The following is a 24853-nucleotide window of genomic DNA, read 5'->3' on the forward strand; positions in this document are numbered from 1 at the left end:
CACTTCCTGGAAGGCCACCGCCCATCTCGGCTGAATAGCCAGAACCGCCAGAGCCTTGTCGACAGCAGACAACGACTAGTATCCAACTCGAAGCGAAAAGTTACCTCATGGTGAACCCCCACAGCCTACCCAACTCCCACGGATATGCCGAGGATAGATCCCTGTATCCCGCCTCTTTACGACAGCATGCAGTGACATGTTGGTATGGACATGGACCCGACCGAGAGCGCCAAGCTGACCCCGAGCGGGCTGGCTGCCACCGAGCAAACTATAACAGGAATGGCCGTTTAAGCTTAACTGCTTCGCCCTGCCGCACACGCAATCCCAAGCTGCTCAGCTTGCCAGGTCAACAACTTTTTTGATTTTTTTCAAGACACCGCAAGAAAATAAGGATCTCGATACACATTACGTACGTGATCAACTTTGACAGAGATGGTGCCAGAACCAGCACCTCGACATTATTCGCTCGTATTCCGGTGGCGGCACCCTCAATGGATTGCGCCCACCAATGAATGACGTCGCCCCCTCCCAGAGGCCTCACAACTCGCAGCTCACCACACGCATAAGCGCCGACAGGCGCCCTACTGCTTGACCATGATGGATATTTTGCGACCAACGTCCCCATTGCGACAATTTCGTCCCCATCTCTCGAATAGACCGCCTGCAACAGCCGCCGTATCATAAGCTATTTCCTTAGCAGTTTAACGCATTGCTGCTGTGTTGCCGCGCATCGCGCTTGTCAGGCACCATCTCTGGCCTGAGCGCCGTCATAAAACCAACCCCTCCATCTCTAACTTCGCGAGTTCCAAGCTTGGGACACTCTCCTACCCCTTCCTTGTTTTTAACAACCTGTCCCTTCTCCCTCAAAGAATCTGTATACAAATCTCTGTGTTAGAAGAAGATTACAAGAGCTTAGCAGATATGGCTTCGGGACACAACGTAAGTTGACCTCACTTCCAGTAGGCCCATCATGGTATCCGTCCATGACGTCTACAACTCGCTCTCCCTTGGCACTCCTTTCGTACTAACATAGGCTCGATCAGGACCCAAAGCTCCTCTACGCTGTTGAGGGCATCAACGCCTACCACATCTCTAATGGCAAGGAGCGATCTCTCACCCGTTCGGGGCCGCAGACCCTGTCGCTGCTCATGGTCCCGACCTCGTCGGGCTTTGCTGAGCCCTCAGGGGTTGGCTCCGACGGCGAAGAGGACTTCTATCTTCACCTACATCTCCCTCCCGAGCTCGACCTCCCCTTGCCTGCCACGACTCAGATCTACCACCAGCCACCCAAGAGCTACCTGATCCCCCGCTGGGATCTCGGCCCCGATAGCGGCGCCTTCACTCGAATCGAATTCCCGTCCCTCGACAGCAGAGCGGGTGTCCAGGAGGACGTCGATACCTTCGAGACTATCCTCGCCCAGTGTACCGCTTTCCTCGAGAGAGCTCCTGCGCCCCAACCGAGAGACTCCAAGGCGGCCCTGGCCAAGGAGCGCGAGGCTGCTGGCGAAGAGCTTCCTGCCTACAATCCGGCTGATTACAACCCAGGGGAGGCCTACGTCCAGGGCAGCCATAGTTCTCATGCCGGTGGTCGAATTGTGCTTGTCGATGAGGAAGATGGTAGTGTCATCGGAGAACTCACCGATACCTACCAGGTGGTTGAGGACAGCAAGGTCCGCCCAGGCTCCAAGGGTATGCGAAAAAGTCCTTCAACATGATACTTGTGCTGCTGCTAACACATTTCCAGAACCCGTCGAGATTTCTTTTCCTGCGGATGGCGGCCAGAACATTTCTGTGCAGCCTGTTTCGCAGGCATACATGGAGATGGACATACATCCCGCCTACAAAAAGTCGACGATAGTCAACAGCGCCACCAAGGCATCCCGGCTCATCGTTACGACATCGGATGTCGTCTCCAGGACGCTGCAGAGCCAGGCTGACAGCTTCACCAAGAACACCAAGCCAAATGCCAAGCCTGTCACGTTTGCTCCATCTACCCATGACCGCATTCGTCGCATCAACAACATCTCGGACAGAGCTGCTACCTTTTCATCGTCGACAGTTGGGACAATCGGAAATCTAGCTCAGAACTTGGGCGCAAGTGTCACTCGCCGTAAGGATGGACGGGCCAGAGGCTTCGACAAGGACGGGAACGCAATCGACACGTACAAGCCCGGTATGCTCAACAAGAGCTTGATGGCCTTCAACACGGTTGTTGACGGTATCGAACAAGCCGGCCGCAACCTGCTTACAGGAACATCATCTAGCGTGACCACGGTGGTTGGACATCGCTGGGGCGCTGAGGCCGGCGAGGTATCACGACATCTGGGAGGCGGCTTCAAGAACGTGGGACTCGTCTACATCGACGTGACGGGAGTCTCACGCCGGGCTATTCTCAAGAGCGTTGCCAAGGGTATGGTTGTTGGCAAGGTCAAGGGAGGTGGTGAGATCATCGTGGGGGGTACGGAGAGCAACGCCGAGCTCATTGCAGCGCGAGATGGAAATGGAAAGGGTGCGCATAGTACCTATGGGGATAACGTGAGCATTGCCAGCGGCTACGATCCCAACGGCAAGAGGCCAGCCAAGGGTCCTTTCTGAGGGAATATTATGACGGCCAACATCATGGTTAGATTGGGAGGATATTCTTCTTTTGCTGCGATAATGAAGGGTGAAGATCCAAGAGATGGTGTTGGTAAACCTAGTTGCATGCGAGCCTACCTATGGATTTCTTAATGGCAGTTTCTACAAAGAAACTCGAGAATTGAGCTAATTATTATCCTTCTGAGTACGTCCTTAACCCTGGTGCATTAGTTTTGGAACATCAAATGATGTCCCTTATTTTCATCTTTGTAGTCGTGGTTCCATGTGCCAAAGGTGCCATGAGCATGAAGCTGAATTTGACGTCACGTGTGATCGCGGGGCAGTCGCACACTGACCGCGTCGCGACAAGATAGCTTCAACCTTGGACAACTTGAAGAGTCACAGCCCGTTCGGAACATAGGGCGGGACGGTATGGCCAGGTGCTTTTTAGATCTATTAAAGGAGTAAAGGATTGTCTTTCAATTTGCCGCACTCCATCCCTCTTCGTTTTCCGACCGTGACCCTCTGGACCATCATACGGCGCCCCCAATGGGTTGCAACGGCTTCGATATTGGGACTTGAGACGATCAACTTCGATTAATGTGCCGCTTCGAAATAATCGGGCTCATCATCATTACACTGCGCGATTTTGGCGATTGGATAAAGTCTAAAAGAGCGCAAAATCGGTATGTCGGTTTGCAGCCCAACCAAGCGTAGCATCACCGCTAACCATACCATCAAGCTCAAAGTCATGCTCCACGAAATCCTCCTCTCCCTCTCGGGACACCCATCCCCCCTCCTGCGAACCGACACCTCCCAGCCAAATGCCCTCTCCGGCGTATCCCCTGCCGAGCGTCAGCTCCTTGCCTCGGCCGCACATCTCAGCGACGTCCACGTCAAGCTCATCAGCTACACGGCCCAGATAGCCAACGCCCACCCGTCGACCATCTGCCGCGCCGTCGCCACGGCCATCGACACCATACATCTGTCCGCCTTTCAGCGCAAGGTCCTCGAGGTCGAGGCGAGCATTCTGCGGGATGACCCCGAGTTGGTGGGGGCGTATAATATCGTGCCGTTGACGGCGGTGGTGGGAGAGTTCAAGGACTGGACTAGAAGAATGGACTGGCTCTGGGAGATGGTGCAGTTTATGCTGGCCAAGGACAAGAAGGGCGATGTGTGCCACGGAGCGCACCTGATGGACCGGCTACGGCTCGAGCTACAGAGCGGATATCGAGATGTGCAAGACACAGCCATGAGTCTTGTTACAGTCGCCGAGACGGCTTGGCTAAAACAAGTATCGGCATGGATATTATACGGCAGACTCCCGAGCTTTGGAATCGAAGACTTTTTTGTGCAAAATGTCCAAGATTCTGACGAGGTTGGTTTGAGCCCACGCATATGAGGACCATTATTGACTTGACCAGGAGTACATATCACGGGCAAGCTTGCTGCCCGCCTTTGTGACGCCGGCTACAGCCTCTTCGATGCTCTTTATCGGAAAGTCACTAAATCACATCAGAGTCAGAAGCAGCGTTGACTCTGGACTACGAGGACTTGACCATCTATCATCCAAGTTACAGGAGCTCTCGAGTCTTTCTTTTCCCATAAAAAGCACCAACTTCTCGAGGGCCATCACAGCTGTACGACTATCGCTCTCGGAAAATACGCTGCAGAAACTGCTACCATTGGCCAAGGTGACAGAGATGCTGCAGCTCCTCAGAGATTTCTTTCTACTGGGCCGTGGAGAGTTTGCCATGCAGCTAACCCACGAGGCGGATGAAAAGATACGCAGTCGATGGAGGAGAGCCGACAACCTGGCCTACGAAAAGGGTGACGGTCTCAAGAATGTGACTGTCAAGGAGGGTGAAGTCGCGGCAGTCCTCGCCAGGACGTGGGCGGTTTTGGCGTCGATGCAAGGTCAGCATGCCGAAGAAGATGAGCAACTTGAGCTTGCTCGAGACTTGCTACGGCTCAATCTCACCAAGGCAAAGACATCCACGCCTCTGGGCATTGGATCTGGCCTGAGTCACGATGCTGCAAACCTCCTATCCGAGTCACCATTCCGCAACCTCCTCTTCTCTGTCCCCTCTGTATTATCGGTTCAGATCCCGCCACCGTTGGACATGGTGCTATCACCCTCGGATGTCCAGATATACTCGTGCATCAACGCCTACCTGCTCTCCATGCGCAGGGCGCACATCAGGCTCACCGATTTGTGGAAAATCACCTCCCTCAGACGTCATCACCCATCTCATCGAGGTGATCGAGACCAGATTATTATGCTCCGAAAACGGTGGACTGCGCGGGCGTCATCGATGCGCAGCTCTTGGACCACTGCTAGCGCTGCCATCTTTTTTCTCGCAGAGACAGAAGCCTATCTCCAGACAGAGATTGTAGCTGGGCTGTGGGAGGGTTTCAATGAGTGGTTGACAGCCAATGATCCCAAGCACGGTCGGTCAGGGGCGACAACACCAACAACCAGACATGAAGACAAAGCCGGAGAGGGTGAGGAGGATGAGGACGATCTATGGTTGTGTGAAGAAGAAGACAGTCCTGTTACCCAGGAAAACGCTCACAAAACACCAGACTCATCTCCTCCCCATGATCCTCAAACCCTCTCTACAGCTCATCGCCTCTACCTCCGCACCCTCATCCATCGCCTTCTGCTAACCCAGCCCACCTTTACACAGCCCCTGTACAACCTCCTCATTCACATTGACCACCTGGTTGCCCACCTGCACCGTCTGCATGCCATCTTCACTTCGATAGACCTAGAGACAGACGCGGGCGTCGTCGACGCCTTTGTCGACCTCGAATCGGAAGAGCGTGACGTCAAGCGCCGCCTCCACGAGATCGAGACCCGCATCCGCTCCGGCATCGAGGACGTGGTGGCCGCCCTGCGCGCCCTCGAGTCCGACCCCGTGTTTGCGGCCGAGTGGGAGGGCGACGCCGCCGCTGCCGAATGGGCCCCCGCTACCGAGGATGTAGACGAAGACGAGGACCAGCGCGGTGGCAGAGCCCGAGACGCCGACGACGCCGAGGAGCGCGGCGGCTATGCGCCCTCTCGGGTCGGCGGCATCAACCGCCTCCTCATGAAGCTCGACTTTGGCACATGGTTCGGCAGAGCGGGGGATCAGTACGACGAGGACCGATTCTGACGTTTTCCCTCTGTTCAATCCCTCCTGCGGCTCCGAAAAGAGTAGCCAGGCTGGTGGGTTGGATGCAGGCTAGCAACGTTGATGCAGGCATCAAGGACGGACGACGGATAGGCAAACCAAGGCACGTCTGCAGGACGTAAAGAATGGAAGGGACGGAGTTTCTTCCCCGCGTCTCGGGCAGAACCAATGTCGTGCATTTGTGGCGTCACAGATGGCACGATTCTCAGGTCCGGGGTGCATCTCCAGCTGGTCTGACAGGGAAGGGCGTGTTGGTCTTGTCTTTGACGCCGAGGTCATGGACCGAGCACTGAACCATTGAGTGAGTTGTCAAAGAGACAAGATCCATCGATCGTCATGCAAGTGTGAGAGAAATTTGCGCAATATTAACAAGAAAATTGTCAATTTCGCCGTTTCGTATCAGGTCATGATGGCGTCTCATCCAAGTGTGTACCTATCATGTGCGGGAGCTTTGTATCTTGGCTCCAACCAACCTCCAAATCCAGCGAATAATGTAATGTCGTCGTGCCATATCCAGATTCATCGGACCAAGATCCGGGGTAACAAGGAGAAAACCCATCCGGGGTACAGTAAAAAAGAAAAAAGATACGCCAAGAAATACCAAGTCAGATCGAATCCCGGGGTTTCCGCCTCCCGTGGTCCGTCATCCATCCGTAGAAACTCCCAAAACACCTTCGCATGCCATGATACCGTTTGGGGGACGTTTCCCATGATCCCGTAAATGCCCAATCACAATGCCTCCAAGAACCATGGCCAATAACCCGTGGCCATGGTGAAATAAACAATACCAATAACAAGGTCGCCATACATGTAGTGTATAATGTCGTGTGTGACATGAAACAAAAAGAGATGAAATGTTAAAACAGAAAAGAAGAGAAATTTTGGTATCGTGAACTCGAGGCAAGGAGTGGCGCGCACAACGTCCTTTTTTCCAAAAGAGATATAATGGCTTCGCTTCTGTCGTAGCTTTCTTTGCTTTAGAAAAGATATCGTTGCCAAGTTTTGAGGCGAAATCAATCTGCGAGCTGATACGAATGTAGGTAGGTAGGTAGATAATCAATACGCGGCTACAGGCTTGCGACCAAACCGTAGCGATCCGCGGCTAGAGGAATGCTCCTCGGAGTGTCGGCGTTGGAAGAAGCTCTGCATGAAGGAGCGTGGATTTGACTGGTTAAAGTCGCCAGTGCGGTTGCGGATGGCACGATGCGAGGGCTTCTTGGCCTGCCATCGCTCCTTGATGCAGTCGTCGACAAGGGAGATGAGGCCGGTGGCAATAATGACACTAAACATGCGGGTTAGCTAGGGTCACCATCGTAGGGGTCCAAGATTACTTACTCGGCCACGTCGGTAATGGCGTCAATGATGCTGCTGTCGCTGATCCACATGTAACAGGGGGTCACCCAAGCACCAGCCATCTCGTCGTCGAGGACTTGGTTAGGGCTGCGCATCTCGGGCACGATGTGTGCGACAGGAGCACCGTGGCCATCTCGCACAAGGTGGAACGACACCACGTTCAGGTTCTTGTCAATCACACGCTTCCAGGCGTAGGTGTGTCCCCACCACTCAAACTCGTACCGCTTGTTCGTCCGTCCTCCTCGTCGGGCAATGTCCACGCGGGCGTAGTTGCTGAACTCGAGCTTGATGCGGTTGGTTGGCACCATGCGTGGCTTGGCCTTGGTTGAGGGCTGCTCCGACGTCGTCGAGTGATGAGAGCCGGACCAGATCGAGGCGTTGTCAGCAGAAGCAGCAGACGTGGTGGTGGCGTTGCCATGCTTAAACATGGACTGTGTTCCAGATGTAGTACGGTGGAAGGATGTAGTCATGGTGCGGACTGCTGAGCTCATGGAGCGTCGCAGGGCTGGGCGGGCAGCAGCCACGGTGCCCGTAGGAGCTGGGGCATAGGAGCGCTTGGAATTGCAGACTTCGCGGCCAGAATCGCGGCAGTAACGGCGCAAGGAGAACTCTCGTCGGGCCAGGTCATGCATACGCAGGTGAAACAGCTGGACAGCAAGAGACCGGCGGCCGTGGCCAAATGGAACAACCGTGTCGACACGGAGGTTCATGTTACCGTCCGAAGTGCAGTCATCGTGACGGACGGCGAGTCGATCAAGCGAAGGAAACAGGCGAGCAAAGTCCTGAGGCGTAGATGGCCGGCAAGGGCGTTCGTTGGAAGTGCCACGATAGGGAGGCAAAACTGGCGGGATATGGAGAGACTCTGGGTCAGACAGGATGAAGTCCTTGTCCGCGGGGTCGCCCTCCACATCGTCCTCGTCCTCGTCATCGTCACCACTCTCTTCGTCCTCGTCATCGTCGTCCTCTTCTTCCTCGTCTTGCTCGTTTGTGTCGAGATCTGCCTCTCGGCGCAGGGGTGCCATCTCGGAAAGGACGGAGTCGTATGTGGCAATCGAGGACGAGGTGGTGTTGAAGAGCAGCTCGGCAGCTGCAGGGGCTTTCATGGCTGTTGTAGGCTTCTTGTTTTCGGCCACATCAAGGGCCTTGGTATTGGAGCCAGATGCTGAGTGGAAAGACGTGGGTGCAGTTGATTGAGAGGCTTCTGAAAAGTACGAGTCGCGAAGGGAGTCTGACTCGGAGGGGGCGGGAGATGTGGTGATGACAACCTTTCGTTGCCGCCGTGATGTCGAGTCGGGCGTCATTGCCATGGGTTATGGTACAGTATTGGGCGTTTGTCGAATTCGTAGTGGATGACAATTGTCGGTCAAGGTGTTCGTGTAAGTGAGGTTGGTGTTGAGCAGTTGGTATTATGCTCTCTTGATGTCGTGTTGGTGTAGTCAGATGCTTGCTGGTGCATAACAGGTATGAAACAGTCAAACAATGTTGGATTGGAATGTCAACCTCGGAACATCCAGGATCAAGATATGGGAGGCTGTCAAAAGATATATATCTTTAATAAAATAAAGTCGTCTGCCTTGGTCTTCGTAACGAGACGTTGGCGGGTGGGGAGGGGGGCTTATTTGGCACCGCGGAGCCTGACCTTATACGCAACCAGTGGAGCTCCGGGAGGCCAGGGGTAAGAAAGGTGCTGAGGATCCCAGCATGGATAGACTCGAGGCCACATCAGGGAACCTGGCCGCTCGCTGGCCGGTACAGTAGCGCTTTGGCGGGACGGACCACCTGTCAACCCGCTCGCGCCACGGCGGGGGACAAGTGGAAGAAACGCCTCGCCCCAAGTGACTCGGTCGCCTTCAACGTTCAGCAGCCACCCCCTAGTGCCTCTCCAGCGCAGCCAGCAGTTCCAGCACACCAAGTGGTGGTACAGCAGCCCTGGCATCTCTGTCCTCCGCCGTTGGCTGCAGAAGCCAAGGGCGAGAGCGAGGGGGCACCAAGGTGTGCCCCCAAAGCCTGATGAACTGCGCTAAACTCATGGTGGGCAGACAGTCACATCGCCGTGAAAAACTTGGCCGTTCCGGGGGTGCCAACAACCACGGCAGGTGAAATCTGAGCGCTGCATTCCAACTTTTCACCATCTCAACTCAAGCATGAGCATCTCGAGTCTCTCAGCACACAATGGTTCTGTGGCGTCGTCCGTGGGGGCTGCTTAGGGACAAGACTGCCCCGGATGAGATCCCGGAACTGGGACCTGGGTGCCCGCGGAGTCCACTGCTGCTGGTGTCGACCACTAGAGAAACTGCCAAAGTGCGCGTGTGAGGGCGCTGGGACGGTGTACCGCACGCGGACAGGCCATGGCCAGGGTACAATAGCTGTTTGGAGCTCATACCGAGCTCATAGTCACACCACAGATGGGCTGTTGTCTCGTCCCGTCGATTCGGGCCCTCTGGGGTGATGGGCGACCATCCCTTCTCAGTTCGGGAGACGGATTGTCGTGCACGCCGATCGACGGGATCTCGTTCAGTCCAAGTCGATCCAGTGCCGGTAAGCAGCATGAGCTTGATCATGAAGGAGTCGCAGCTTGATTCGACTGAGGCGACCATGTCGAGAATTTTCAGGCCTTGACCCGGCGCAGTGCAGCACCGGACGGGGGCCTCGATGCACTTTCCTCAGCTGGAGGACCCTTTGTTTCCCTCCACCAGAATGCTGGAGCCGACTGGATCACGGATGCATGTACAGCATCAATATCGATGACTCGATTGCTCCAGACTCCCCAAACCCCGCCGGTGTCAAGCATCATCACGGTAAGAATACAGGCCTCTTCCCCCCACGACATCCTGGTGGAATGGGGAAGTTTGACACTGGCCCTTTCCAGAAGTGACCAGCTCAGAGTTAAAAGTCGACGTGCGCTGGCTCACGACCCATTCATTACTCACCATCGGCAGACGAAACGGGCAGTGCGTCCCCAATCGGTCCAGTCAAGCCCTGGGCGTTTCGATATCGTGACCTTGGAGGGTATCCCCGAATGAGGAGTGTCCCCGACCGTTTGGCAGACGGGACGATGGCATCTGTTCCGGTTGGGTCTGCGGGTGCCCTGAAGGTGCGTATTTGCCTGAGAGTTCATTCAAGATGGAGGCTGGCGCCGAATATCGCCTTGGTCTTGTGGGTTTGAGTGCAAAGTTTGCGACTGAGCACGAGATTCAATGACTCTGATCAGATCCTGAGATGGATGATGCCATGTGCTTGTTACCTGATGTTTGAGCCTCAGATGACGGAGAAAAATCTGCTTGGGTGAATTGAAGGCCTGCCTGTCACGTACCTTCCGTCTCTCATCTGAGGTGGCCGATCAATGTCGACGAGTCCCATCCTCTCAGTTACGGCAGGTACCTCTCACCTGAATCCGTCGCAGAAGGAGGGCCCTCCCTGGAAAGGAAGCTGCGTGACTGCAACTTCCTGCGACAGCCGGTGCCCCTAAGCGCCCCCGGGCCTCTCCGCTGTCGTTGCACGTTGCACCGAGACCCAGGGAGCACGTTGCAAGTGCAAGTGCCACCACCCATACCTTCCTTGCCCGAGTCCACCCGCTGAAGAGACTGGATGGATCAGAGATGCAATTCTCACAGGGCAAGAGCCAGCCTGGTCGCCCTCCTTCCGAGGCACGCCCGTGACTGCCGTCCACTGGCATCCTTTCATCCTTCCGAATGTCACTACCGACAGAGTTACCCTATACCATGCCTCGATCCTCGTTTTTTCCTCCAGGATGACCTGGTCATCTTCCTTTACCGTCCATCAGCTCGTCGAGCTCCCACCAACCAAGGAGAGAGTCAACCACCCAACTCAGGCCCATCGCACACACTTTTTTCCTTCTTTCCTTTATCCAGAATATCCCTCGGGCCCCGGCGACCCCGGACCTGATGCACTCCGCAGACGCACGACCGATTGGATCCCACGCCATCTCACCTCTTCGTCCTCACCTTCCTGGGGTTGCAGAGAGCTCTGCAATCCCTGTGCAGTTGGAAAGGATGGATGCCTTCTGATCGTTGGCTAGTGAATCTCTTTCCCAAACCGCCTCTCTCTGCCTTCCATTTGCCCCAAGCTGTGGCTTGTCGATGACCCTAGAACGCGTCAGCCTTCTTACACATGCTGTGTCTGCCCCGTCGCACGGGCACTAGAGCTCGCTAGTTATGGCTTTGGACGCCTACAGAGTTGGTGACGAGGCTGCAATGACGAGTACCTCAAACCAAGCCTCACTGCGGAGAGGCAAGCCCAACGGTGCCTGGCTGGAGTTGTGGATAGACCTCACTCCGCCGCCCAACTCCAGGTAAAGTGCTTCTATTTGGGGAGTTGCCGTCAGCCCCGCCATGGATCTAGGCTGGGATGCCTCTGCTGGGCCTCAATGTACAACCAGACTCCCCACAGTTTCGACCTCAGCCTTGACAATGACTGCCCTGTCGGGCACTGCTAAGCTGAACGGGCAATATGGATTGACTCGCCCTGAAGGACAAGACCCATTGCTTCAGCATTGGCAGGCAAGGCAACGGGGCAGACATGCCAACTCATGGCTGTGTTGTCTTGAGACTGGAGACATGACAGTCCGCGAACAGTTCCCATGAAGATCTCCCAACAATCCCATCAACCCCAAGCTCGGGGATCTCACCCCCATTGCGGAAAGAAGCTATAGCTCCATGATTTGTGGTTGCCTCTGTCGCTCTTTGCTCAAATATCTGAGCAGCTGAACATTTGCGATCCTATCATTGCATCTGTGGCGCCCAGGTGGTTCTGCGTCTCGCTCAAACCCGTCGACATGCATCATGCATACGACCATGTCTCACAGTTACAGATAGTCGAGGACTCGAAGGTGCCACGAAATCTGCCAGTCCGGTCTACGTATGCTTCCGTCCTACAGTGACGGGTCTAATATCGCAGCAACTAGCTTACACGATCAAGACGATTGTTCGCCTGGACGGAGCTGCAATGTTCTACCCTGCATTGTCTTCACACCTCTACGCCGGCAGCGCACGCGCTCAACATGCACGCCGAACCGAAACTTGACCACCAAGCCAACCCATCAAAATGCACCTTTGGATGCATGTGTCGGCCTCTAATTCGTCTTGTTCCAAGCCATCGGCCCTCCCTCCGTCCTCCATGTTGCCTTACACGGCCAATTGTAAGGTCGACGGTTCTTCCGCTGCCGCCGCTGCGTCTTTTTTTCCCCCAGAAGCGCAGGCCCATGCCTGTCGACTCCAGTGATTACTGTACAGATCAAATATTGGGGACATTCAAGCTCGCAGGACAGGGTTCTCAGGAGTTCTCGAGGGTCGGTACACTGGGCCGTCGGTGTTCCTGGAGCCGGGCTCACCACGGCACTGTACCTGTGCCTGTGCCGGTGCCTGGTTGTCTTGTGCTCATCTCATGGCTCGAGACGTTCCGTCGGGACACTGAGAAACTCGGGCATAACTACCGCTGCCTTGGGCTCAGGCGGTGCCTGACTATCATCTCAAAGCTACAGTGAGGCCGTCACATTGCCCTTTTGGACCAGCTACACGAGTTTGCTGTCCTCGTGTCGCTGCTACCACCAACCATGGAGAACCGATGCCACCATCTCAAACAACCACCAATCTTACCCAGCCTTGAATTTGGAGCTGACCTCATTCTGTCTCAGCGTCTCCCCAATCCTCCATCAACTGAACTGAAGCTGGTCTTTAGCGTGGTCGATCTGTTTTCTCGCGCATCTCTTACTGCACCTATCCGAGACCAGCATGTTCGCTTGACGCAATGCTACGCGGGAACTATGTACGCTGCAGCGGCTCGGTTGAGGAGTTCATGGCATCATCTGGCACCCAAGAGCCAGCTGCCTTGGTCGTCTCGAGACAATGGCTGCTCTGTTTGTTCGGAGCATTAGACATGACGCTGTGTCAGGCCTCAAAGCCGACTAGAGCTGACGACATCACGATACTCTAACTTACTCTCGAGACGGGCCGTCACGAATACGGCAACAAGGCCAATCAATGACCAAACGCCTCACTTTGTGCCGTGCCGTCTCTGGTCTCCACGCCTTGCTCCCTCCTGCGACGGTGCCTTTCAATTAGGCACGTCCCGGCCCGTCGGTGAATGCTGTCGGCAAACAGTGATTATCAGGCTGTTGCCACAATGTGCACTCAAAGCCAAGGAAGGACAGGCTTTTTGTCTTTTTTTGCGCCAATGCTAATGCTTCAAGACCCTCTCGGAGGCAGTACATGGATCAATTGGGCGCGATCCGAATGGACGGCCGTTGACTTCTGGGACCCTGCGCCTTTCTCCCACTTCCTTCACCCCACGCGCTTGATGCCTAACTGGCTGATTGCCGAGCGATATCCATGGAGAGAATTGCCTCGATTCACAGGATGCATTCGATGCCTGCCGCCGCGGACCCGCGATTCCAGTACTAGCAGCAGTTATCCGGCGATACCCTTTCTCTCTGAGAGATCCGATCCGGCGGTCACGAAACGCCTCCCCCTGTTCCCTCTCTGGAAAGGGTGACCTGACTTCACCCGTCTCATCGTCCCACAGCTCCAGTCACGAGATGCGCTGTGTTTAATGAGTTGGCTGCTCTACCTGTTTTACGACTCGCCTATGCCTCTCGTCCTTCACCATCTTTTTCACTGGGTCGTCTCACAAGGCGCTTCTAGCACCTCATGAGAGAACCAACCTCACTTGCCTTATTTGGCATTCCGTCTTTGACCCCATCTGACCCTGATAGGCGTGGGGCATGTCTGAATCTTCTGGTCTGATGCATCGCGACGTCACCCTCTCAACGGTTCGTTGCTTTTTCCCTGGCCGTTGGAGATATTGTCGATCCAGCGACACGGGACGGGGCTTGATGCTTGCTGGGTGCTTGACTATCACTCTGTAGATCCCAAGCTCCAAAACCAACATGGATAAAACGTGGCCATAAAGGCTATGCGTAGGCGGCTCATGGCTACCCTGACTATGTTTCGGGTGAATTGTGTCTTGAGCTGAGTAGACTGTGCGAGTTGAGATATTATGCCTCTGTAAGACCCAAGATGACCGTGGAACTGTAAGACTCGGAGGGCACCATACAAGATAAGACATATCGGTCAATAACGTAACCTACTGAATCGAACTGCTTTACTACAACTAAATCTCTCCTCTGGCTGACTCTCCCTCATGCTTCGTCACACACACCCATTTCAGCGCGCATCCCCTCATCGGTCAAACAGCTATCCCACCGCATCAACGCCTCAGGATACGACCCCGGGGCCACGCCCAATCCAAAGCTCCTTCTGTTCATCATCATCATCATGGTCATCATCCTCCTGCCCCACAGGTTGTTGTCGTCCTTGTTGCCCCGTCCCCAGCGCCACTAGGGCTGGCTGCTCCAGCCAACCCAGCTGCGGGGCATGACGCGCCAGATCTTGACCTCGCCGCTGCGCAGGTCGTCGAGCTTGAAGCTCTCAACCTTGACCTTTTTGCTCTCGCGGCCCTGCTCCCAGGCACGCACCTTCTTCTTGGTGCCGTCCCACTCAGCCACGATGGCGACGTGATCGGGCTTGCCAACCTCGACAGAGTACTTTGCATGCATGGGACCATGCTTGCCCTGGAAGCGCGCGTTGCGGATGGTGAGAATGTCGCCGGGGCGGATCACGTCGTTTTGTTGCGTAGATGCGTTGGCCATGTTGGAGTAGACAAGGGCGCCGTATGCGCGGGTGCCCACAGGGGGAAGGTGGTCCTTGTAGGGCTTGAGGAGTTCTAGTACGAGGCCTTGAGGCGTGCCATCCGCGACGACAGAGTCCTTCTTGGCGGCCACGGCCTCGGAAATAGGACGACCGAATCGTTCGTAAAACTCTTCCATCTGGTCTTGTCGGAGAGGGCGGGGCGGGGGTTCTTGACGCTGATCGAGCTCAACGTCAGACGGGTCGTAAGGATCGTAACGGATAGTCAAAAAGGTCTGTGAGTAGTCTTGGTATAGGATAAAGATCTCGCGAGTGATAGTCGTCTTTTGTCCACCGTTGGTTGAGGTAGACTCCTCGCTTTCAAAGAAGATGTCCTTGCGGCCTTGGAGAACAGGGGGCACCTGGTTGGCCTGCTTCCACCAGCCGCTCTGGATAGCCAGGTCGATGTCGTTAGCGATAAAACCAGACTCCATTGACATTGATGGTCGGTGGAGATCCATGGAACGTCTGACTCCGGCACCTGCTCTCGATACATCCAGGGATGCTCGGCCAGAGACTCGGCCGGAAGGTATAGATGGCGGAGGGGCTCGTCGATCAATAGGAGAAGAAACAGATGGGGATCCAGGAAAGATGGCCTCCTCCTCGATCTTGGGAGTTCGAGGAGCGTAGGCATGTCCACCAGGAGTACCTGAATAATTATAGGGGTCATACTCTTCCTCATGAGGAGGAGGCTGAGGAGGAACTATGTGGGTTGGAGGCGGAGGCGGAGGAGCAGCGCGTGGCACATCGACAGATCGGCGCTTATTCTCCGGGGGCGGCTGTGAAGGGACCGGAGGAGGAATAGCCCTGGGGGCTGCGGCGCTCGGGATAGGAGGTGGTACATTAGAGGGAGCTTCAGCGACAGGAGACTGAAGGGTGTTATCTTCCAGGCTGGAATCGCGAGCGTGGGCCTTCAAGGCATCCTTGTGAGGGACTGATGAGGCAATATCTGTATCGTAATCACCCTCATATTCGGTAACCTCTTCGTCTCCTTCCTCACCGGCCTGGGGCGGTCTCGTCGGGGTTGGCGTCTGAGTATCTTGAGTTGACTGTCTTCGAAGCGCTCCTGGGGGAGGTGGAGGAGGAGGTCGGCTCTGCGAGGGGAGAGCTGGTGCAGATCCAGGAATGGGAGGCGGCGGCCGGCTTAGTCGCTTGTTGGCCGTAGAACTAGGAGATGCAGGGCTAAACTCTTCGGGATCGTGGGAAATAGAGGGAGATCGGACAGGTAGAACAGGGGGTTGAACTGGTATCGGCGGCATAGGAGGAGATCGTGCAGTAAGCGCAGGCATTTCCCTCTCGCTCTCTCGGCCGCCTCCAGAAAGCTCATCACCAGACTCGGAGCCTTCAGTTTGAGACTTCAAGTCTGAAGGGGGAGGAGGTGGGGGAGGTCGAGCTATAGAGAAGTCAGATCCGGATCTTCTTGAAGAACGAGCTATTACTTACCATCAGACGGCACAGGAGGCGGTGCTGGTCGGCCGCCAGGAATAGGAGGTGGTCCTGCGGGATCACGCGGGGGGACTGAATAAAGGTGAGTAAGTTGGGTGCTGGATGAGATACAGTGGCACGTACTTGTAGGGGCTGAAGGAGGAGCAGGAGTAGTCTCGCCCTCCTCATCCGTATCGTCTTCCTTCTCCTCCACTCGAGGTGGCAGAGATGGCACGGGTGGTGGTGGCGCTCGAGCAGCTGGTTCGGGCTCCTCCTCAGGGCGAGTCAACTCCTCTGACTTCCTGGGGCCTCCCATTCCTGGGAGGGCCATCATAGTAGGGATGGGCGGAGCAGCATAAGACACAGGTGATGCTTCCTCTACGCCCTCATCGATAGATGTTCGCTCTGGCTTGGGTGCCTTCTTCTTCTTGGGAGGAGGAGCGGGGGCGGGCATGGGCGCACCGAACATGCCGTGGAAACCCATACCGCCGCTCATCTTGGCCATTCTCGCCCTCAATTCTTCCTTGCGCTTGACCTCGGGGTCGACATCCTCTTCTTCTTCCTCCTCTTCCTCCTCATTATCGCTCTCTTCCTTCTTCGGCGCCTCAGGGGGGGACCGGTAAGTACGGGCAAAGTAGGCGCCCTCGAGGCACGTCGAGACACACCATCACTATCGTCACGCTCCGTCAAGTCATCGTTGCCCTCAGTTGTATCACCGGCTCCAGACATATCCGCCTCGTTACCATCATGTATGGGTTCCGCGGGTCCCTTAGACGACTTGCGGCGCGGGGCAGGTGGCATACGGGTCGGCCGGGGTTCATCTGTAGATGTCCTGACGCCTGAATCCTCGGTATCTCTGCGCTCAAGAGGAACAGGAGGTTGCTGTGGTGCCTCCTCCGCTTCACCCAGGGCTTCGGCATGTCCGATACTCTCGCGCTTCTTTTGAGGCTTTTTGGGCTTCTCCTTCTTGGCAGCAGCATCGGCATGTCGCTGTGCCTGTTCCATCTGCTGCTTTTGTAGAAGAGCAATGCGCTCTTTTAGGCTAGTAGGCTTGGGTTGATCCTCATTACCACCCTCCTGGCTCTCAGACGGCACAAGGCCGGCCCTCTCGGCTTGTCCCTGGGTCTCAGCTTCCCTCTCTTTGATTTCAGGATCCTCATCTCGCCGGTAGACCTTTGCAGTCGGAGTTTGCTGCGGGGGAGGCACATAGGCATGCCTGCTCGGAGGAGGGGCAACGAACGGCTTTCTAACAAAGCCCGACCCCGAGCCGCCGAGGCCGCTGGGCTTGAACGGCGCGATGGGAGGCGCTGCGGGTTTATTAAAGGCCGCAATGCGATCCTTGAACGAGCTGCTTTTGGGCTTCTCCGACACGGGAGGCGGACCAGGCTTGGGCTTGGGAGAAGGAGCTGCGGCAGCTGGAGCTGGAGCTGGAACGGGAGCGGGGGCTGGAGGCTCAGTAACTTTGGGAGCTGCGGGCGGGGGAGCTGGTGCAGAGACGGGCTCAACAGGCTTTGGTGGTGCAGGCTCCGGGACAGCCGGGGCAGGAGGCTCGGGAGAAGCAGACTTGTGAACGGGTTCGTGAACCTCTTCGATCTCGGGCTCGGGCTCTGGGACGGGTGCTGGAGGCGGCGCTTGTTGCGCAGGTGGCGGTGGGGGAGGAGCAGCGATATCTTCGGCGGGCTGGGCAGCTTCAGGCTCCTTCTTGTGACGAGTCCGAGTAGGGCGAGGCGGCGCGGTAGGCTCGAACTTTTCGACAAAGTTGCGAGGGAAGATGCCTTCTTGCTTCACGCCATGGTCGTCGAGGTATTCCCCGCCATACCAGTCGTCGTCCTCCTCATCGGTGACGGTGATGATCTGCCCAATACCAAAGTTCAGGTCATCCTCATGAGGGGACGAGTACTCGTAAAGGGCCTTGACCTTGAACGGTGCAGCCATGTTGATGGTGATCCTTGAGGGAGCTCTCTCGCAGAACGAATACTGCCCGAGGCCGGATCAAAGCTACTCGAGGCGTGTGGCTGTATGGAGCGGAAAGTACGTGGATGCTCGCAGGTCGACAGCTCGCCTGGTTGTGGGGCAGACAGGGGCGTCGTCAGCCCGTCGAATCAGCCAAGGCGGGGGGAGGAATAGCGAGGATGAGGCTATGCTGGAGACGACGGGACGGAGGGGATTGGCGAGTCTCCTATCGTAATGATGAATATTAGGTGTGATGCTTGAGCTCCGAACAAAAAGGTGAGCAAAAAGGGAGATGCGAGTCGCAGCAAGGAGGCGGCGGCGGGCGGTGGTGGTGGTGGTGTTTAGCGGGAAGGCCCAACCTGGGGCGTGCGTTTGTCGACGTCAGCGCTCCAAGCCCGTCACTCGATCCATCCCACGGCTAAATAAAAAAGTGTTAGGCGCGGGCAGAGCAAAGTTACGTCGTACTGTCCTTGGGGATGCCGAGGATGATCCCGAAAGGTGGGTGAAGAAAGAGATTATGATGCAGAATAAAAACAATGGAAGGCAAGAGGACACGGATGCAAGTAAGTAGGCAGTGAATCACTTGCTCTTTGTTGTTGGTTCCATGTCAACGTTGGCTGCTTGCCCATCTGTTAATAGCAGTGGCCGAGCAGCCCGAGAGGTACAGCCCGTAGAAACCTGGGGCAAGAAACAATGCCTGGGCTTCTAAAACAAGCCAGGCATAAAGTACCTTTAAGCTCATGTATCAGCCTAATGGTACTTGTCAACTACTGCTTATTTCCCAGTCGTCTCATGTAACGCTCAATTCTGAGCTCGACGCAGCAAGTACCCTTGCTTTAGCAAGGACTGCTCCTCGGGCTGTGCAGCAATGCATCATCCATGATAGCACCACTTCAGATTGATGAGTACCTTAGCAGCCACACACACCTCAAACGCTCGTCCTGCGTTTCGACATGACCCCAAGTGATTGGCCTGAACACCGGATTCTAATGTGCAAAAAGAGACGTCTGGAATCTTCTGAAACATGAAGCTTGTTCCAATTAGCTCTTACATACATACTGCGTATGCCTCTATCCGAATCTTGTCCTTCCTTCAAGTTGCTTCCAAGCCTCTTGTTCCTTGTGGAGTGTGGCTTGATCCCTTAAACGACAGCTTTTTATTGCCATCCATTCATCGTCATTGCGCTTGCCCACCAGCTGTGGCGGCGGGGTACATTTTCCCATCTCACGGTTTTCAACAACTTCATTTCTCTTCGTCCCTGCTTATAAACCTGATTTGAGCTACCATCTTGCACCTGCGCGTCCGTCATGGCATCAACTGCCAAGCAGCCAGCCAAGGGCATTCTCAAGAAGCCCAAGGATGCCGCCAAAGAGCCCGACGTCGATCCTAGGGAGGTCGCCCTCCAGCACGCCAGGATCATCCAGCACCGCAAGGACCTTGAGGCTGAGATCCTGGATAGTCTCATCCTTCTCTCCGAGTACCCTCTTGTTCGCGAAGCCCCGCACAACGCTGCAAACCCTGCACCGTCCGACATTGCCGACTTCAAGGCTCACGTGCGCCTGTTCCAGCCCTCGGATTATGACGATCTCATCATCGAGCGCAACGTCAACGAGCTGTGCGGATACTCACTTTGCGCGAAGCCCCGGCGACAGGTTGGGCCTGGAGGCGATTGGAAGATTCTAGCCAACGGAGACATTGTCAAGCGGAAGGATGTCGAGATGTGGTGCTCGCAGAAATGCGCCCGCCGCGCCCTCTACGTCAAGGTTCAGCTGAACGAGACGGCTGCATGGGAGCGCGCGGGTATCCCAGACATTCAGATCGAGTTGCTCGACGAGACACAAACAGACGTTGACCGAGCTGCACAGAAGCTGGGTGACCTTAAGCTGGAGGAGCAGCGACAAACAGCTCGAGACACAGCTGCCCTGGCCCTCGAACGCGGCGAGCGCGAACCTGTGCAACGAGACAAGGTCAAGGTTATGCTGAAAGAGAAGGATGTCAAGGCGCCTTCCCCTGTTCCAGACACACCAGAAGTCTACGATGATGACCATTTGGTCGTTGAGGGCTACAAGAGTAAACTTCGTCCAGACAATGAAAAGGAGGACCAAAAGAAATAAATTGGCTTTTGTAGGCGTTGTATCATAACATGGCGTTGGACGGATGGCATATATATCATAGGGTCGACATGACTGCAAATAGACAAGAGATACCCAAGTGATGTAACATTGGGACTCCGGCATGATGCAGCAATCCGCTGGCTCAGTTCCTCATGGTGCAAACTGGCCTTGGGACAAGGTCACGTTCACAGACGAGAGGGAGGTAACTTGGCGATCAAGCGTCATCCCTGGAGACATCCAGAGGAATCGGCGACACCTTGGGGGGTTGGAAGATCTTTCTTTGAGACCTATGCACTCACTGTCCTAAGACGCCAAGTAGCAAACCCTGTAAATCCCAGACACCCATAATGTTCCCAAAACCAATTTTTTAGTCGCGGCGAGGAGGGCGGTCGCCATATCGTCGGCCACCGCGCTCGGGGACCTGCTGCTGAGAGACGGGGATGACGTTGACGGGGATGGACTCGAACTGTACGCCTGGTTAGTATCCTGCCGTGTTTTGCCTTTCATCGGGGGTGCACATACGCCAAGGTGCTTGAGGAGATCCTTGGTCTCGCCGTCGACGTCGAGCTGACCGCCGCTCTCGGAGTTCTGGGTGAAGTCCAGAGCGGAGACCTCAGGAACGTACTGATCCTTGCGCTCACGCTCCTCCTCCTGAAGCTTGAAGGAGATACCGCGGACGGGACCACGCTGAATTCGCTTCATCAGGTGGGTGGTGTAACCGGCAATCTGCAATTCCTCCGGGTCAGTCGCTGTGCGGATTCCGTCGTGCATCTCTCGGTTCTAACCTTGTTGCGCAGGCGCTTGGAAGCGATGATGGCGATCTCATCGCAGATGCGCTTGTTGGTCTCGAAGTCGAGGGTGAGCTTGGGGTAGTACCGCTCAATGATGACCTTGGCGGACTTCTTGACGGTCTTGGTACGGACGCGACCCATTTTGGCGGTATTGGACTGTTGGACGTTGGGCGATGGGTTGTTAGTGAGTCGCTCGAAGAAATTCCAGCTGTAAATTTGGTGTTGAGGCGTGGTGGGGGAAAGGTGCACGCACTAGCGATTAGGGCTCAGAATATGGAATCACGTGTTGTGGCTGATCAGCCACTTTGTGGGGCTTCTCGATTACCTAACCCTGCTTCATGAGGCTTGACTTGGCTTGTAGACGATGCGAGTGAAGACATTGGCCACTCAAAGCTTCATGGGTGCTCACTTCAAAGATATCTCGTCTCAAGTATGAGCTAGGAATGTTTATCAGGAGAATCCCGAGTCAATTCTTGCTTTCAATTCTACTTGTACAGTTGTTTGGTACACGATTTTTCTCTGCCAAGGAACATAGATGGCATCGATATACAACAGCTCCCTAACCCCACGTCAAATTCATCTATTGCTTCTGGTCAAGACCATAGCTGCTGGAGCTGCCCAGAACATCCTTTTCAGATTGGGACGCTGAGTCATCTTCAAGGAGCTCATCAGCGACACGGCTGGTTCGCCAAGGATCAGCTACAGTTTCCTTCTTGGGGGCACGCTTCTCCCCGGTGTACACCTGCTCTCGTCCCTTGCTCTCCTTCGCCAGAAGTTGGGACTCGGAAGTGGTGTCCCGGAGCTGGAGGACAACCTTTCCGCTGGGGTCAACAGTCGCTGTCACGGGCTCGACGTAGGCCTTGGCACCACCGTATGTAGTGGTGTCAAGATGCTGGATGCCGTCGAGCACCTTCTTGCTTTGACCCCGACGTTGGTTTCTGCCGGTGAACTCGTTGTCACCAGGAGGAGTGTCGGCGACGAAACCACCCACACCAAGCTTAGCAAGTGATACGTTCCGCCTGGGGTGGATGACTCGGGCGAGGACAGGGGTGTGTCGTCCTTGGGGACCATACACAGGGTGGTTCTCCATGTACGCGTTCGTCCTCAGATAGCTGATACCAGCAGAGGGGTGGCTAGGGGGAGGTCCAGCCTTGCCGTAGGGACTCTCGGCAGCCGCGTTCTCTCCGGTGGAAATGAGGGTCTGGAGAATGCCCACTGGGTGACCCAGGGGAGCAAGATCGAGGAACTTGGAGACAAGTCCGTAGAGCGTAGCTCGGTCACTTCGAAGAGAGCGCACAAAGTCGACGAATTGCTCCTTGCTAATGTCCCAAGGGTTGATCTTGGGAGGGGCTGGCTCGCCCTTGTCCAAGGCTTCCTGAGCCTGCTTGGTATTTAGAGACTCGGCAAGCCTCTCCTTCAGCAACCATCGGAAGTGAGCACGCTTTGGTCGTACGCTCTTGTTGAGATATTCGATGAACTCGCCCTCGGTCAACCTGGCCAACCAAGGTCCCTGGAACTTCCATCGCTTGTCATCCGCTCGTCCTTGACGGAAGTCGGTAAAGTCCATGTCCTCCTCAAAGACAGACTTGCGCCAGATGTCGGTCCTTGCCGTACCAGTGGTTCGCTCATTTTCCTTAGGGATCGAAAGGGGCACACGGAGCTCTTGGAATTTTTCCAGAGACAGGGTGTAGTCGGCGGCAGAAGCGAAGTCGGTAACACTCTCAATAGCGTCAACCTGCTTAACTCGGATGAGGGGTGTCGAGGTGGTCATGGTAGACCTAAGAGGGAACGGTCGCTTGAAGCCCCAGTCTCCCTTCTCTCGCGACGAGAGAGGGAGGTAATTGACTGGTGCTGGGGGTATTGTCGTGTCATGGTGGGAGACTTGTGATCGCTAATGTGCAGGTTGGTCGACTGTGGTTCGGGCAATGGCTTGGGCATGGAGAAGAGCCGAGAGGATCTCAGCAGAGCCCCTCCGGGCGAGACGGTTCGGCCCCCCATTGCGACTCGGAGACCGTTTGGCGAGCTCAATTGGCTTGCCGTTCTGGTATCTTCGTGGTGGTCGGCTGGCGTTGAGCTGAGGCCGGCGAAAATTCGCGGGCGTTTGGAAGCTTTGGCGGGATATGCCGGTGATGACCCGGGGTGGTCTCATTGGCTAATTGAACTCGAGCTGGGGGGGCTCTTTCCATGGCGCTGAACCCCACTGAAACCTTTCTCACAACCCTGCGACGTTGATTCAGAAGTAAAAATACAGCAGCTAGAAGTGACTGGGAGGCAAGACAAGCTGGTAGTTTTCTATTCTCTTAGTTGAAAAATCAAGAGTGAGATGCAAGCGGTCAAGAGGATGGCTTCGACTTCAAACATTTACAAGTCACCCGCTCTGACGTTTGAGCTCGTTGCAAAATGCTCCGTGAGTCTTACTTGGCGATTGCCTCACTCTGTTACACAAGGCTAATGAATGATTTTCCAAGATAGACAACTAGGGCACGGGCCTCGATACTGACACTCCCTCATGGGCCAGTTCAGCTTCCTATGTTCATGCCTGTGGCTACCCAGGCCTCTCTCAAGGGTATCACTCCTGAACAACTCGAGGAGACAGGCTGCCGCTTGTGTTTGAACAACACATACCACCTTGGTTTGAAGCCGGGACAAGAGGTTCTTGATGCCATCGGTGGAGCTCACAAGCTTCAAGGATGGAACTACAACATCCTGACTGACAGTGGAGGGTATGTGTTTGACAGTCACCTATCTGAGTCTAGCTGACCGTCTTTAAGCTTTCAAATGGTCAGTTTGCTCAAGCTTGCGACCATCACAGAGCAGGGTGTCGAGTTTCTGAGTCCCCACGATGGAACACCTATGCTCCTCACCCCGAGCACTCTATGTCGTTACAAAACAGCATCGGTAGCGATATCATGATGCAGCTGGACGATGTCCTTGTCACAACTTCCCCCGACAAGGCGCGCATGAGAGAAGCTATGGAGCGCAGCGTGCGGTGGCTAGATCGCTGCATAGCAGCGCACAAGAAGCCCGACACGCAGAACCTGTTTTGTATCATCCAGGGTGGTCTAGATCTTGATATGCGACGAGAGTGCTGTCGAGAGATGCTGGCTCGCGACACCCCCGGCATAGCCATAGGAGGCCTCAGCGGCGGTGAGGCCAAAGCGGATTACTGCAAGGTCGTAGAGGCTTGCACAGCACTGCTCCCTGACCTCAAGCCGCGGTATGTTATGGGCATTGGTTATCCTGAAGACTTGGTGGTGAGCGTTGCTCTCGGCGCCGACATGTTCGACTGTGTATGGCCAACGAGGACAGCTCGATTCGGCAACGCCGTCACCAAGCACGGCGTTCTCAACATGCGCAATAAGAAGTACGCAGCCGACTTTGAGCCCGTCGAGGAGGGTTGTGGCTGCATGATCTGCAAGCCGTCCGCTGATGGAGGGATGGGTGTCAGCCGAGCCTTTGTGCACCACAACGCCTCCAAGGAGACTGTGGCTGCTCATCTATTGACGATACACAATGTGTACTATCAACTGAACCTCATGAGGCAGATCCGAGAGGCCGTCATCGAGGACCGCTTCCCAGCTTTCGTGCGACAGTTCTTCGCATGGTTATACCCTGAGAAGACTGAGTATCCGGACTGGGCAGTCGGCGCACTGAAGGGAGTTGGTATAGATTTGACAACGGAATAGAATCAGCACCCAATGAAGGGATGTTTATACAGGCGCAAGGCGTTGGTGAGAGGACTGAACATGGTGGGATATCAA

The 24853-nt window shown here is 55.4% G+C and overlaps 9 protein-coding genes across 9 annotated transcripts; 4 read left to right on the top strand and 5 right to left on the bottom strand.

The window, feature by feature from the left end:
• Nucleotides 1-921: 921 nt before the first annotated feature.
• On the top strand, nucleotides 922-2595 carry MRS44_010096 (uncharacterized protein; the record flags this gene model as incomplete). Its single annotated transcript, XM_046281287.2, has 3 exons — nucleotides 922-939; nucleotides 1044-1689; nucleotides 1745-2595. 3 exons carry the CDS (start codon nucleotides 922-924, stop codon nucleotides 2593-2595), a joined length of 1515 nt encoding a protein of 504 aa, XP_046131454.1.
• Nucleotides 2596-3328: 733 nt separating this feature from the next.
• On the top strand, nucleotides 3329-5735 carry MRS44_010097 (uncharacterized protein; the record flags this gene model as incomplete). Its single annotated transcript, XM_046269970.2, has 2 exons — nucleotides 3329-3955; nucleotides 4002-5735. 2 exons carry the CDS (start codon nucleotides 3329-3331, stop codon nucleotides 5733-5735), a joined length of 2361 nt encoding a protein of 786 aa, XP_046131453.2.
• A 1074-nt stretch (nucleotides 5736-6809) lies between these two features.
• On the bottom strand, nucleotides 6810-8413 carry MRS44_010098 (uncharacterized protein; the record flags this gene model as incomplete). Its single annotated transcript, XM_046281286.2, has 2 exons — nucleotides 6810-7035; nucleotides 7089-8413. 2 exons carry the CDS (start codon nucleotides 8411-8413, stop codon nucleotides 6810-6812), a joined length of 1551 nt encoding a protein of 516 aa, XP_046131452.2.
• Nucleotides 8414-9268: 855 nt separating this feature from the next.
• MRS44_010099 (uncharacterized protein) lies at nucleotides 9269-9703 on the bottom strand (the record flags this gene model as incomplete). The annotated part of the gene is made up of 1 exon (XM_065619997.1): nucleotides 9269-9703. One exon carries the CDS (start codon nucleotides 9701-9703, stop codon nucleotides 9269-9271), a length of 435 nt encoding a protein of 144 aa, XP_065476186.1.
• A 4757-nt stretch (nucleotides 9704-14460) lies between these two features.
• On the bottom strand, nucleotides 14461-18169 carry MRS44_010100 (uncharacterized protein; the record flags this gene model as incomplete). The annotated part of the gene is made up of 4 exons (XM_065619998.1): nucleotides 14461-16202; nucleotides 16253-16327; nucleotides 16379-16801; nucleotides 16900-18169. 4 exons carry the CDS (start codon nucleotides 18167-18169, stop codon nucleotides 14461-14463), a joined length of 3510 nt encoding a protein of 1169 aa, XP_065476187.1.
• A 1325-nt stretch (nucleotides 18170-19494) lies between these two features.
• On the top strand, nucleotides 19495-20301 carry MRS44_010101 (uncharacterized protein; the record flags this gene model as incomplete). Its single annotated transcript, XM_046269968.2, has 1 exon — nucleotides 19495-20301. One exon carries the CDS (start codon nucleotides 19495-19497, stop codon nucleotides 20299-20301), a length of 807 nt encoding a protein of 268 aa, XP_046131450.1.
• Nucleotides 20302-20668: 367 nt separating this feature from the next.
• MRS44_010102 (40S ribosomal protein eS17) lies at nucleotides 20669-21233 on the bottom strand (the record flags this gene model as incomplete). Its single annotated transcript, XM_046271033.1, has 3 exons — nucleotides 20669-20767; nucleotides 20824-21027; nucleotides 21087-21233. 3 exons carry the CDS (start codon nucleotides 21231-21233, stop codon nucleotides 20669-20671), a joined length of 450 nt encoding a protein of 149 aa, XP_046131449.1.
• Nucleotides 21234-21672: 439 nt separating this feature from the next.
• Nucleotides 21673-22863, bottom strand: MRS44_010103 (mitochondrial 37S ribosomal protein bS1m; the record flags this gene model as incomplete). The annotated part of the gene is made up of 1 exon (XM_046269966.2): nucleotides 21673-22863. The coding sequence occupies one exon, from the start codon at nucleotides 22861-22863 to the stop codon at nucleotides 21673-21675; it is 1191 nt and encodes a 396-aa protein (XP_046131448.2).
• Nucleotides 22864-23492: 629 nt separating this feature from the next.
• On the top strand, nucleotides 23493-24778 carry MRS44_010104 (uncharacterized protein; the record flags this gene model as incomplete). Its single annotated transcript, XM_065619999.1, has 3 exons — nucleotides 23493-23499; nucleotides 23611-23815; nucleotides 23905-24778. 3 exons carry the CDS (start codon nucleotides 23493-23495, stop codon nucleotides 24776-24778), a joined length of 1086 nt encoding a protein of 361 aa, XP_065476188.1.
• Nucleotides 24779-24853: the final 75 nt, after the last annotated feature.

This window comes from Fusarium solani (genome assembly GCF_023522795.1).
Source record: "Fusarium solani strain SB1 chromosome Unknown bctg00000006, whole genome shotgun sequence".
Taxonomy (NCBI): domain Eukaryota; kingdom Fungi; phylum Ascomycota; class Sordariomycetes; order Hypocreales; family Nectriaceae; genus Fusarium; species Fusarium solani.